Source organism: Ambystoma mexicanum, chromosome 12, assembly GCF_040938575.1.
Source record: "Ambystoma mexicanum isolate Mex_15411 chromosome 12, UKY_AmexF1_1, whole genome shotgun sequence".
In the NCBI taxonomy this organism is placed as follows: Eukaryota; Metazoa; Chordata; class Amphibia; order Caudata; family Ambystomatidae; genus Ambystoma; species Ambystoma mexicanum.
In genome coordinates, this window is record NC_090936.1 from 491,399,640 (window position 1) to 491,414,031 (window position 14,392).

Genomic DNA, 14,392 nt, shown 5'->3' on the forward strand with positions numbered 1-14,392 from the left:
CAGTGTTTGTTAGGATGGATTTTCAGAATCCACCCTGGGGGTGCATTCGGAGAGAACTACCTATTATGATGAACAGGAAAGACACTGGAGCATTGTGCGAGAAACCTGAAGGTGTCTACCTAGCTAGTCCCCGGGGATCTGTGATCCAGGTGGCCAGGACATGGCCATCGCTATTGGATCCAGTTCCTGGGGGTGGACCAGTGAGGGAGGATCACCTGAGTATGGGGTCTGCAGGGAGTGGGACACCGACGGGTGAGATGCGGTATCCCCCTTCCTTTGACACCTTTTCCCCGTCCTCTCACGTAGGACATACAAAACCACTGCCCCCCCAACCCCCTTTCCGACATGAACACTTTCGCACAACACAAAAGACAACGGACTAACACAAGAGCCGTTTACCTGACATGTCACAATACAAGGATCAGGCAAAGTCAGGCATTTGACCAGAATCTCTCACACACACACCCCCGACGGCCCTTTCCCTTCCCCACAGGGATAGAAGGTGGAGCCCAAGAGCACAGTACGAGCACAGCAGACAGCACAACAAGGCGGCTAATCAGGCGCAGCAGTTCAATAGAAGGAGAAAGGCGGCAGGAATCGAGAGGGTGGCAAGGAGAGAAGTGAACTTGCCCTTTTTGGCCCAGGCCCCCAGAACCTTTGCGGAAGAGAGCCTAAGACCACTAACATTAGCACAAGTGTCTTGCAGCAGATGCCAACGGTACCCAGGGCAAGCCTACAATGATAAGTAGCAGCGAGGGAAGCTCCTGCGCCGTGGTACCGGCCTCGACTCCAATGAGGACGAAAGCCAAGCGGTTCATCACAGTCGCTGAGTCGAGGGGAGAACCAATCAGAAACGGCTGTGTTAATTGAGAATCGCAAAGCGGCAAGTTTGAACCAAGTTCAATGAACTGTGAAATAACCATATGAACTGTTAAGGGGAGACCAGGTGCAGAGGGAAACGGGCACCACCTGGGTGCCAACTCAAAAGACTTTTGTCGATCCCCATCTGAGCGAAACAGATACCAGAAGGCCATAAGAGACCCACTGAAAAAGGTCAAAGTGGCCATACTGAGGGTCAAGCAAAATCCCTGTAAAATCGAAAGACTAATTTAAAAACAGTTGAAAAGCAAGGGAAGTGAATCCCAGCGATACTGAACTGTACAAAAGGGACGGCAAGAGTGAACCCAAACGGGGAATGTCAGAGAAGAGGGGCAGAGTCTAAAGTCCCAAGAACCAAGCGTGTTGACAAAAGTGAACGCGGCCGAGGGATGTCTGCTGGAACTGTTTAAAAAAGACATTAAGATTTATGAAGAAGGAAAAGCCATAGTGAACCCGACCGAGGGAGGCTAGGATTCGAGAAGGGTCAGAGCCCGGAAGAGGGGGACCCAAAGGTGGAGAATCCTTACCCAAGTGAATGCAAGAAACAAACTCATTTATTGAAGGAACTTTTGTGTTATTATTTTGAAGACGACAGGACCTCGAAGGCAAGAGACTTTCAAGTGAAACAAGACTTGGCCATCAAAGGCCCTGATAGCTGAAAGCTAACTCTTATCTTGTGCTGGGAAGCTCCACAATCCCACCTTAGCCCGTGCTCAAAACGTGGGGAAGGGAGACCCAGGCTACTGCACCCGGACATATTATTTGAGAATACTTCTTTCTTTTCTTGAGAACTATCCCACACCCGTCTTTAGTATTAAGGTTTGGCATTAGGTTTCTTAGTATAGGCCCTTTCATTTGTCAGGATGCCACTCGGACTGCCTTATTCTTTTCTTTTGGTGGTCGACGCTTGCTCCCATCTAAGATTTAGGTTTAGAATAGGCATTTTTCCAACCTGCATACAGCATTCATTGTTCAATAAACACCCTTGAACTGTGATCACTTGTGTCGGTCTTACTTGTTGCCACCATGAGTTCCTTACAATAGCCAAACCAAGTCAGGGTAGGGTAGCAGAGTAATGCGGCTTCGGTTCAAGAGGGGTGTGGGAGTGGTCTAGTGCTACAATGAGACACATACTTAAATATCAAATACATATCTATATCGACTATTGGGGCGGTTCTGTATACAACCCTTACACTTTAACTATGAGATAGAGTTTGCTTAAAAATAAGCAATGCTTTCAATAACTGTATGTTAACGGTTAGAAAAACAACAGATTCAAAACCAGTAAACAGCTAAGTAATCAAGCAGAACAATTTGATAAAACACTTGACCAATCCTAGGATTAGATCACTGACCTTTAGTAAGTCCAGTCCTGAGATGACGTGTGACCTAGTGCCCAACAGTCACCAGTTACACACGTTTCACTGCTCAGGTAATTTTACTTTTGGATTGCACAATGCCAGTGGTGGCCGTTAAGTGTTCAGATGAAAATCTCTCCCAATCCCACCATGCTAGGGAAGGCCCAGGGGGCAACCTTGACCAGATTGCCACAGATCTTAATCAGGCAAAGTGGAGATAGGGCCAGGAATTTACACCCCTGTAACTCTATAGAGAGAGGGGGCAGGAATAAGTGGTATAACTTACCACCGTTCTCCCAATTCTTCCAGGAACCACTTAAGGTCTTGCTACATCTGTTGGGCCCACTTACTTCGGCGATGTGTCTGGTCGAGGCAGATCCAGGCACAAACTCATCAAGTCAGGCTCTGTGAAACGGGTCCGAAGACTCTTCCGAGCGCTTACAATGGCTGAATTTTCGAGCAGAGGTCGGGAATGGCTGTTTCCACCGGTCCAGGTGTCGGAGCACCGATGAAGGTCTTCAGGAGATCTGCAGAGAGGCAGAGCTTAGCCAGGCAAGTGAAGAAAGCGCTGCTGGCTATCTTCCAATGATGAGATCCATGTCTTAAGCGGCTGCTTCCCCCTCGTAGGCATCTTGGCTCCCAAGATGATCGGTTTAATGGCTGCAGGAGTCCCTCTTCTATCCAGGATTGTGCAGTTAAGCAATCAGCAGCATATCGGTGGACGACAATTGCTGCTGGCCAGCATCGACAGAGGCCCACTCCGGTGAAGCCCTGCTCCTCTTTCCTGATCTCAAGAAGGCCCTCATCGGTGATCTGACCCCTGGACCGGTGGGAAAAACCAGTCTCGACCCCTGCTTGAGGATCCACGGATTCTGAGCCTTTGCAAGTGTCCTTGGACTACACAGCGGACTGACCAGCTCTCTCCTGGGCTACCTCAATACAGCCATCATCGTTTACGAGTGCCTCCTTGGAACTTGAAGGATCTTCAACTTGTACAACATGCCTGCTGCTGCATTTTCAGGCTTCTTGCATCAACACAAGATGTGCTAGACCTGCAAGTTGGTTCAGCTCTGAAAGATCGCCTGTTGCAGCCTGACTGTAGTAGCTCCCGATGTAATCAGTCTTCAGTCTAGTTTGCACTGCGTATTTTTACAAGTGGGAAGATGGGTAAGGAACTGTGGGAGCAGGTATTTGTACTTTTATTTTCTTGCTCTATGCAAACATTAGCACTTCTATGTTAACGTATGTAGGGGATCTGTAATAAGAGGTAAAAGGCTGGAAGGGCAGAGGGGGCAGAATAAGAGTTTGAACCCTTTTGTTGCACAGTTGGGTATTTGCACAATTAAGTCTAGCATATTTGCACATATGTCATCTGGGAATATACATCTGTTCATGAATTCCGGAAAGTTTTTGTGTGTTTTGCTCGCTATATGATAATAAGGAATTATCTGTATTTTAATGTTGTTGTGGGAGTAGAATTTGTATTGTTTTTGTTGCTTTTTACAGCATTGTTTTCTTAAATGATTTGTGTAAGGTTGACTGGTTTCAACCAGATTCACAATAAACAAATAATAAATAATCAGTCTTTGCATCCTATAGGTGCCCTGAGGTAATCTGCAGCGCAGAAGTATTAAGCTTTTCTTCATTTGGGTGTTCAGCTGGAAAGTGTCTGGAACAGATTCCTTAACACTACAACCGACCAAAATTAAATCCTGCCCCAGAAAGGAACCTCTGCACCCACAACCCATGGGAATTCCTTGACCGGAGCAAGTCCAGAGGACTATGTCCCCAACGGATTCGAGAACCTCAGCAGTGGTCGCTGGAGAAATCAGAGCCAGGGAGTTAACATTCCTGTTTCTGTCTCACCCTCTTCTTCATAGCATTACAAGGGCATAAGCCCCGTCCCTATACAACTCTTTCCAGATTTTAGTTGGTGGAGGCCTAGTCGAGGATCCTTTCCTAGGCCTAGCCTTGTGACTGAGTTTAAGTAGATTTACTAACCTGAACTTTACTTAACCTTTTGACTTTGTGATCATAACCACGGACATCTTCCGAATCACTTAATAAAGCTACCTGTGAAGTACAACTGTAGAATTTGAGACTTTAGAGGACAAGGCCCCAAGCTATCTTGGGTTTGGACTCATGATGTGTTAGGGGAGCTATTCTCTATATAGCTCTACACCAACTATTCTCTCCTGGTTATTCCAAGTGTCTTTATTAAATTTCATGCATATAAGTACTTATCTGTGTTTCACTGGTTATTGAAGTATCTGCTTTCTTCTCAAAATAGTGAATGTATAAATCTGTTTTTACAGTATGCGTGACAATATGAAAGTAGAGGTTTTACTTGTTAGTGTATATTTTAAAGGCCATGTATATCTTTGTATAGGTTTGCACGCACCTGTCTAACTGGAATTATTGATGTTCTGTGTGCACTCATTGTGGCCCTAGAACATTCTTCAAGGGCCTCCGGAGACTAAGCCTTTCCACTCTGCTACCTTACTTTAATTAGGTCTGGCTAGTCCTCTGTCTCTTAAGGGTTGACTTTGGAAATCCATTTCAACAATCAGCAGTATGTAACATTAAGCAATACTTCTTTAAACTGGTCTGCACCGCTAGTTTACTGAAGACCACATATGCATTGAGGCAAAGCTAAGACCACATATGCCCTATTGTGTAGAACTGCAGGCTTACTGAGTAGCATCAATGGAAGGTTGAGCTGAGGGCAACAATAGCAGATTCTGCTGCATCCGGACGTTTGTTGGACGTAATTCTGATTTATTATTATTACTCCATAGTGAATTGTATTTTAGCAAGAAGTGTGATATGCTTTCTATGTCATGGTGCAGTGCTTCACAACCCATTCATTTGTTTTAAGATGCAGATGAATCATTCCCCAATTGTGCTAAGGTCTTCACCGTCTTACCTGGAAGTGCTGCCTTGCTGATGATGCCTGTTAGTAATGCAAGCTCCCTCAAAGAACCGGCGCTCACCTCTTGACAACGCAGAATTGCTTGGATTGTATCTGAATGGACAATGAGGAACTGCAACACCTGTTTAACATGAAACATGTAAAGTAAACAATTTGTAGTTGCACGATTACAATATGATCAACGTAGAATGATGTGGTGTAACCTGCTTGTTAAGACACTAGTTAGAAAATGTGTTCAACGCTAATGTTTAAGAAAAACTTGATACTCAGCAGTGACTAGAGGAAAAGATTGCAATGGACTCGCTACGGGTAGATTTAATTCCTACTTAACATATCATCTGCGGAAATCATGCCAGAGACCAGTGTTCACATTTACATTCTGTCCATCACACATACGCAACCACACCAGATCATTAAAAGTGGTCAGAGGACATACAAATACCTCCCATTACAACCACTTTGTACTGGCCTACCTTTGTAGAACGTAATCAATGGTATCGCTAAACCAGTGCAGTTATTACTTTTAATGCAGACAAGCTATTATATTGTGCAAATACAGACAGTTACTATGCCTATCAAACTATTGCCCTTCAGTTGCATGGTACAATGTTCATTCATCGCCTGTTTTTTTTTTTTTTCGCTGAGTTTTTTTTGCCGAAAATGTTAGGCTGAAAAAAACATTGAAAAATATGGGAGGTCGAGGGGGGTGGGTGGTGAGGGCATATAAGGGGTTGGTGCGGGGGGCTAACCGCATATATGGGGGAAGGGTGGTGGGAGGATAGAGAACATATAAAAGTTAAGGGGTGTTGTGGGGGTAACCCACCCATATTAAAAAAATGAAATCTGCTAAGTTTTTTCAGCTAACAAAACGTCAGCAAAGAATTTGGGGAAAAAAATGTCAGGGATGAATGAACATAGAACCAGTTGCATTCGGGAGCGATCGGTCAGGGTGCATTACAGAGCTTTTCCCACCTGGCCTGCAGCCTGCTGATGCTGTGCCGTGCTGGATGTCAGAATGACCTGGCAAAGCTGAAGTGCAGGTAAAAGAATCTGACGATAGCGCTCAACCGGGGCTGGAATGAAGACTGGTGTTTCTCGCATTCCGAACACTCTGATTAAAAGATGAAAATAAACATTAGCAAAACCAAAGGCATTTCACGGACAAAACACAGATTGCTGTATAAAAACAATATTCCACTTGTACCATAATACCCACTGTTAAAGACACCGACCACTGATAGGAATATAAATTTGGTGCACAGTAGGAAAAACTGATTAATCTGCAAGCAAGGACTTGCATTCACAATACAGGACGCACACATTTTTAACAGTTATTTTCATTGGAAAAAAGCACATTTTTAGACCTCCACTTATTAAGAGCAAATCCCTATAGTTCAGTGGTCTTCAAACTTTTTTGGCCTTGGCCACTTCAGTGAAAAATGTGGAGCATACATATTTCCCCAAAAAATGCCATAGCGACACCGGACGCAGCGAGGGAGCCCAAACCAATCAAGTGGGTCTCGGTGGGGGTTCCGGGCGGTGGGGTGGGTGGCGGTTTTGCTGGGGTGGTTCCTCCCGTGAATTCTTTTAAAATAATGGGCTAAAATAAATAGCCAAACAGTTTGCAATTGGGGCTGGGGCCAAAGGGGGCAGGCATGACATTTTTTACTGGACATCTATGATTGATGTAAAAAGATACCATCCCCGTCACCTGTGCCCCACTGGGCCTATCACAATCAACATGATTATGTGTGTATGCAAGGCGCTGGAGTGACAAGGGGGAAAGCATGGTATTATTGACTGGACATCTATGATAGATGTCCAGTAACAAAATACCATCCCTGCCCCTGGGCTCCAGAGCGCCTCAGAAGGAGAGCTGATTTTGGAAGGTGAATAGGGGATATTTTGTTGACAATCATCTGTAGACATTTATAAATGCAACAGTGATATATTAATGTCCCTAGCACCCTAAACATTGAAGTCACCTGAGGGTGTAGGTAGTGTCTGTGGGCCATCCCAAAGGGGTACTTACTGATTTGGAAATATAAGAGTGTATTTTGGAGTGTATTGGTGTGTTACTACTATATTGCCCCTTCTGAAGAAGGCTTACACTAACTGGCTGTTAAATTAATAATTGTTTAAACAAGAAACCTTGTGTGTAAGAGTTTATGTGAAACTTGTCACTGTGAACCTCTGTGTAACCCCCCAACAGCTCACATTGACCCCTCCTGAGATGAGTCTGACTGCTCAACACGCTACCAACCTGTGTAGTACAGACCTATACCAAAGGTTGAGTTTCTATTGCCAGGAGGTCAGGGTTGTAGTGCACCCAAAGGGTACTGCATACAGTCTTGCTTAACACTGGTTATATTTTTAAAATGCCTTAGTTGTACAACCCTCCTTCCCCCTCTATCCACCACTTGCCAAAATCAGCTCAATGGACCAAAACAAACTAATGCACACACAGTCATAGAGCAATCACTCTAGAATTGACACAAGCATCCATCACCATACACTCACTCATAACAACTATCCATGCATCGATACACATGTTTAAATAAAAAATAAATGAACATAAACGTACTTTCATCAGGGGCCTGCATGTGTGTGCTGCAACACCCTGATCCAGGCTGCTCTATCTATATGTGCGAGGAGGCACAGGAACTCCCCCCCCTCACACATACAGACATGCAGTGCCCCTTCCAGTATTTCCAATGGGCTATGCAAGGCTGGCAAAGCAAAACTCCCCCAGCCTTGCATGGCTCAGTGAGCATGTGCGGCTGGGGAACTGAACTGTCAAAGGGAAACCGTGTTTACATTTGACAGTTCAGCCAGCCAAGGAGCACTCCCTCAACTGGAAAAAGCATCAGAGGGTGTGCTCATTGTTTCACTGAACTGGCTCCTTAGCTCCTCCATAACGGGTGAGGGGGCCACTGGGTGGGCGCCCCCTCACCATTATGGATGAGCCACCAGGCTCGGACTGGACAATAGGGCAATAAGGCAATGCCTGTACCAGAAATGCAAAATGCTAGTATGGGCCAGTCAAAATGGGCCACCTTTTTGGCCAATGTGGGCCAGTTTGAGGAGTTACTTCACTATGCAGTTATTAATTCTGACCATTGTTGCTGAATAAATGTTCTTTAAATATCACAATTTGCTTACATTTTAACACAAAGCAACCTCTTGGGTACTATTCAAACAGTCTGTGACTAAAGGAATGAATATCCATTTACAACTGCAGGCCATTTTTTCATTGGTGCCTGAGACAGATCCAAGCTTCAGCCCAACCATGTCAGCCGCCCCTTCCCATTTCCTCCAATCTAATTTTATTTTTTTTACATTTCATGCTGGGCCCTCATGGACCCCCAGGGATGTGGCTGTGGCCCCCTCTGGGGTTGCCCCCCACAGTTTGAATACCTATGCTAAAGTTGGTAATAAGAGTGACAAAACAGCAAGATATTCACTGTATTATTTACATACTCCGAGCCTAGGTCCCTGCTCCATAATTATAGGATGGCTCCAGGGGGTGGACACCCCATCAGTATGGAGAAAGAGAAATATGGACTAGGAGTAATAAGAGTAATGTCTATGCACACTGGAAAAGGGAAGGTCATTTTGAAAACTTAAAATGTACAAACACACCAGAAATACTGTACCTATCACTTAAATGCCCATCAATAAAACAATCAAATAACATCTTTAATTGATCTTTCCAGGAAGGCACCATGTCCTACAACCACTGATTTAGAAATATCTCTCAAACTATTTTATCTCTCACCTCCTGCATTTACTTTTGTTCTGGTGACACTGACCCTTTCTTCTAAGGTTTCAGTGTGGGAAGACTTCTTCTCTTTGTTTTGGCTTCCATGTTTTCCTATGGCAGAACCCCCCACCTTATGTGGTGTGCTGCCGGTGACTGCCCTAGGGTCCTCGCTTGCAATGTTATTTTGGGTTCACTGGTTAGTCCTCGGACCTACCAGTACAGGAGTGGTCATTTATTTATTTTTACATTTATAGAGCACTCATAACAAGTAGACATCTAGGTGCTGATACTTAGGGAGAGTGAGGGGTTGGTCTGAGGGGGGGATGGGGAGGAGTGCAACAAAAGGGTTGGACTGTTACAGTAGGTACCACAGTTGTATTAAATTCAAGGAACGTGGAGCAGAGGGATCATGACCCAAGGATCAAAGTCAGTGGAACAGGCATGTTTTCAATTGTTTTCTGAAAGGCCAGTACTGCGGCTTGGCACGCAGGTGAGGGTGCAGGTTGTCCCACAAGCAGGCAGATGTGACTTGTAAGTTGGATCTCCCAGCTCTTCTGCATTTGAAGCATGTGGTGGTCAGTCTGTGGCAGTAAGGCGATCTTGTAGGTCTGGAGGATTTTTTCTTGGAAAGCCTGAGAGGTAGGAGAGGTATTGGAGGTTATGGAGAAGATTTTAAAGTTAATCCTCTCTCTATGACAGGTTACCAGTGTGCATCTTTTCTGTGGGCTGAGAAATGGTCGCGTTTTGTTAAGCTCAGTGTGGGATGGATGGCATTGTTCTGGATGGATTGGAGCTTGTTGAGATTGCGTTCTGATGTGCCGGCAAGGAGCGAATTGCAGTAGTTCAATCGGGAACCAATTACTGCTTTGGCAATAGTCAGGCAGAGGGAGGAGGTGCTTGGTTGCGTTCAGTAGTTTAGTGGTGTGGGCTGTTGAGGAGGCGATTGTGTTGACTTGGCAGGTCATGCAGAGGCTGGAGTCCAGGTAGACGCCAAATGGGTCAAATACATATACATGATAAGTAGGAAAGTACAGACATCATCAAGTTACAATAAGCAGGTATGTACAAGGCAGGATCAGGGTCAAGGAGCAATGAGGTAACAGGTGCCTGTATCCTGGATAGTCGTATAGTTATGATATACAGTTGTGTCAGGGGAGGTGCATCTAAGAAGTCATGCAGGTTGGAGTAGTTAGATGTCATTAGCTCTCAGCCACCTGGTCAGGTTCTGTCTGAAGTTAGCGAAGGGCTGAGGTTCTCTTATGCCATAGGGGAGGGAGTTCCACAGCTGCGCAGCCTTGACTGGGAAGCTATGTCCTCCTATAGTGGAGAGTTTGAATCGCGGAACTTGGAGACAGCGGTAGAGAGAGGGATGAAACAGGCTTCTATGTTGAACGTGCAGAAGGCTGGGTCGAGTTTAGCAAGACGTGAGCAGGGGCCACTTTCAGGATTTCCATCTCGTCATTGAAACAGAGCAGATGTCTGGCCATCCAAGCTTGGATTGTGTCATATATACTGTTAATGTATCTGGACTCTTGGTCATAAATCCCTGAGAACGGAATAAGGATTTGTGCATCATCGGCATAGTTGGTATACGATATGCCCAGAGCATCTAGAAGGCAGAGCCCCCCCCCCCTTGCCACTGCTGTCGCTGTATTCTGGCCTGTAGAGGCCCCTCAGCCTCTTCCAGAGTGCATGAAATACCTCTGCTCTGCCTGGGTTGCGAGAGCTGAGCCTTCCTGCCATAAGGGAAATAGCATTGATAACCTCTACCCCTTGAGGCGAAGCTAAAGACAAGCTGGCCGGCAGTTGAACAGCTGGACTTTGCTGTTAGCTTGAATTTCTCCAAAGAGTCGCCGGCATAGTGATTTTCACCGTCGAATGTCCAGGAGCTTATTTTGAACAATTGGGGAGAATCCAGATGTGTGCAGGTATGCTCGCGTTCTTAACACAGTGGCTAACCTCACGGATTTGGCGAAGCATTCTATGATGTCCAGGCCCGTCTGCAAAGACTGCCAGGCTACCTCCTTGCCGTCATCGTCTATCAACCTATGGAAGCCTTCACGCACCTCCCCTTTGGGAATATACTGGGAAGTCTCACCAACAGCCGTCCACAGACCAAATAGTGCCTAGCGAACCCACAAGAGGCTTTGACCGTAATGATGGACACTGGGGCCGGCGTTACTGGGCGCCGCTGGCGCCACTGGGGCCTGCAGCATCGAGGGCTCACCCGTGCCAAGAGCTGCCTTATGGAACATGTAAGGGGTCATTAATACCAGACAGACAACTTCTTGTATTTTTATCAGAATTAAACATTTTATTAATGATAAAAAGTGCAAATGAATCCTTGCAAAGTCTACTCTATCAGGGAGTTCCCTACCTAGGCTAAGAGCTAAGGGTAGTACTCCTAGCATAAACACAAATGGCCTTGAAATAAACAACAAAAACATTTAAAGTAAATCATAACATAAATGAGTGAATAACCAACAACCAGTAATTTGGATGACCTTCACCTGTCCTGGGTAAATCCCTTCCCCAGGATTATTCAAATCAATTTCCCCAAAAGTTCAAAAATAAAATTTGAGACTTGAACCAATTCTTGTAAGGTCCAAATGAAACAAAAGTTCATCAAAATACAAATCCACTACGGGTAACAGTTCTTCAGCTTTTTGTTGAAAAATTCCCCTTCCGAAACCAGCCAAGAAAACAGAACCAATGGTAATAGTGCACACTGTCATTCCAAGATTGTTTTGCCACAGTTCAAAGAATTACTGAACAATTTCTTCCTTCAACAACTTTCAAAGTATTTATGACCACTGCAGTGTCTTTGGTATAATTGTCAGGATGAATCTTCTTAGGGTGTTGCTATACTCTTGACAACCACCCTTCTACTACTGTTTCAGACTCTTTTGTTCCACATTATGCCGCCATTTCAACCTCCTTTAATTTAACACCCAACGACAGCATCATACACAACCACAGTTATAGTATATCTGCTTCAACTTTGTATTTTATGATTGTGAGGCATTTTAAAGACAGGACTCTTCAACCTCCACAGGTAGGCAAGTCACTCTTTCCTGTGTTATAAGAAAAGGGCAGCCTCTTTGCTTCTTCTGTCTGTTTTATAGCCACCAGTATAACCTGCCTCTGCTTCCTGACTGCCTTTCTCTCACCTTCAACAGTCTCAACATTACAGATTATTGACTTAATCGTTTTACAAGCACCCAGCTCCCTTCCCCAGCTTCATTCACATCTTCTTTGTTCTAGTAGCTACCCTTAAGCTGTATTTCCACACTTCCAGCTTGGAATAACAATGTCACACTGGTATCTGAGGACACTAAACCTCAGACTTCAGGTGGATAGGTTTCAACAAGGCTGGTTTCATTATAGAAAGGGTTCGCCTCTTGGCTTGGGTAATGCTTGTTTTTTGCAGTTGATTAACTTCTATGTTTACAGAATACTTGGTTTTTGATGTTACAAGGTTAAATCTTCAAAAGAGAAACAGATTTAAGTATACGCGACCACTCTTTAAGGAAGATCTTTAACCTTAAAGAACCGTAAGTAATTGTGTTCCCCTTTATTAAAACAGATATTTCTCCGACTCCTGGCGGGAACTACAATTGTTCAAAAGCAAATAAATTCTCTTTGATGCAATAAGTTCTTGTAACAATTTGTGACAGTCAGCATTAGAGTTTCCAAGTGATTTGAAAAGCGTTCCCCTTTTAATTGGAGAAACGCAACAACTCTGGTAACATAAAACATTTGAAAAATGGGAAAATAAAAAGCTTTTCTTATTTGCAAGCACTCTGACTTTTACTAGAAGTAAGCGTGACATTTCCATTGTCAGCAGGACTCTTCACAAGAACAGTGTCTACTCGATCCCACTCTTGCGCGAGCTAATTAAGAGTTGGTAACAGTTACCAGCAAGGTTTCTTGAGTGAACCTGAACATGGAACTTCACTCACCGGGCTCCAGGAACACTGCGTTTGCGGGCTGCTTCCACTTCCTGACTTCTTCTTCTACTACTTTAGGCACACTTGCAACCCTCACCCCTCTGCAGCAAGGGTGTCTCAGATCTGGCATTAACAGGGAGTCTCCTTCACTCCTCTGCACCTCAGCTTGCTTCTTTACACAGGTCTCGGATTGCAGCCTGATCACGGCTCTGCAATCACAGCCACTAGGCATACCTGGGAAGACCTTCAATCTCAGCACGTCTCTCTCAGTGCAGCGACAGCAAGGCAGGGTTTGACAACACAGGCCTCTCAGAACTTTCAGGTGAAATCTGCTTTCCTCCTGTCCCGGCGACCCTTAAGTGATCACACTTCCTCATGAACTGCCAGCCTTGTGCTCTTCTGCTACTACTGCCAGCCTTTCAGCTCCTTCTTTCTTCCCCCTCCTGCTACAGTCTTTTATACGTCTCAGGTGGGGAAATTGAATTCAGGTACAGCCCTTACTGTTAATTGCCAGACCCAGGCAAAGGCTGTTAGACCTACTTGCCTGTCCTTCACTTCCAGATGCCTCTACAGCCCTCTTTTTCGTCTCATTCCCTATGGGATTCTGGGACATGCAGTTCATTTTAATGAAACTAGGTTTTTCCACTTCTAGTACAGTGTTAAGGGTAGATTTGATTACCTTAATATGTTTAACAGAGGGGCTAAAGGCTTTAACATTATTAGATGAAGGTGTAGAGAAGGCAACATTTCCGCCATTCCTTGTAGTGTACCTTTGGTATTGAGGAGGGCATTTGTTTGTAGGGATAAACAAGATTTGTTCTTCTGGAATATGTTGTGCGGTTACAACCTTAGGCATTACCATCTCAGTTTTACAAGGCGGTTCAGAGATATTAAAATGACAATAAGCAATAACCTCTTCTGGCAAAGTGGTAAGAGAATCCCTATCAGAGAAAGAATACTGTCTTATCCCACAGAATCCCCTCACTACCCTGGACCCCATCTCCACCCAGGTAATCCTCCCACAGTAGACCACCCCCAGGGTTGGGATCAGGCCGTGTCTGCCCTCCCCTGGACCTCTGGGAGGAGACTTTAGGCAGGGTTTAGTGAGGGATCCTCTCTCCCTGGCTCTTTAAACACCCATCTTGCCCCGCTTGCACACCTTCTCCACCTTCTACCCTAACTTCCAGTGTTACGCAGATGACACAACTCTTCTTCAAACTTCCCTCTGACCCTTTCTTTACTTCCTTCATCATTCCTGACTGCCTATCTGCCATCCACACCTGGTGCACTTCCAATGATCTGTACCTCAATGCCAGCAAGACTGACATCCTTCGTATTCGGACTCCTGCTCCCTCTTTCACCCCCCACTCTGGCCATCTTCTATGTGTTCTCCCCCTTCTTCATCTAAAGCCAGGAAACTGGGAGTCATCTTCGACTCCTCTTTCCTTCCTCCCTCCCTCCGTCCGTCCGTCCCCGTTTCCCCCCCTCCCTCCCTTCCTCACATTCAATA

General features: G+C 45.1%; 1 protein-coding gene across 1 annotated transcript in view; it reads right to left on the bottom strand.

Moving 5' to 3' along the window:
- Positions 1–14,392, bottom strand: part of NUP205 (nucleoporin 205) — a 1,887,652-nt gene that overhangs the window by 275,830 nt on the left and 1,597,430 nt on the right. Inside the window, exons 34-35 of the mRNA XM_069628771.1 lie at positions 6,142–6,280; positions 5,164–5,290 (exon numbers count right to left, since the gene is read on the bottom strand). Of these exons, the coding sequence (XP_069484872.1) occupies positions 5,164–5,290; positions 6,142–6,280 (266 nt within the window). The remainder of the gene's footprint in view (positions 1–5,163; positions 5,291–6,141; positions 6,281–14,392) is intronic.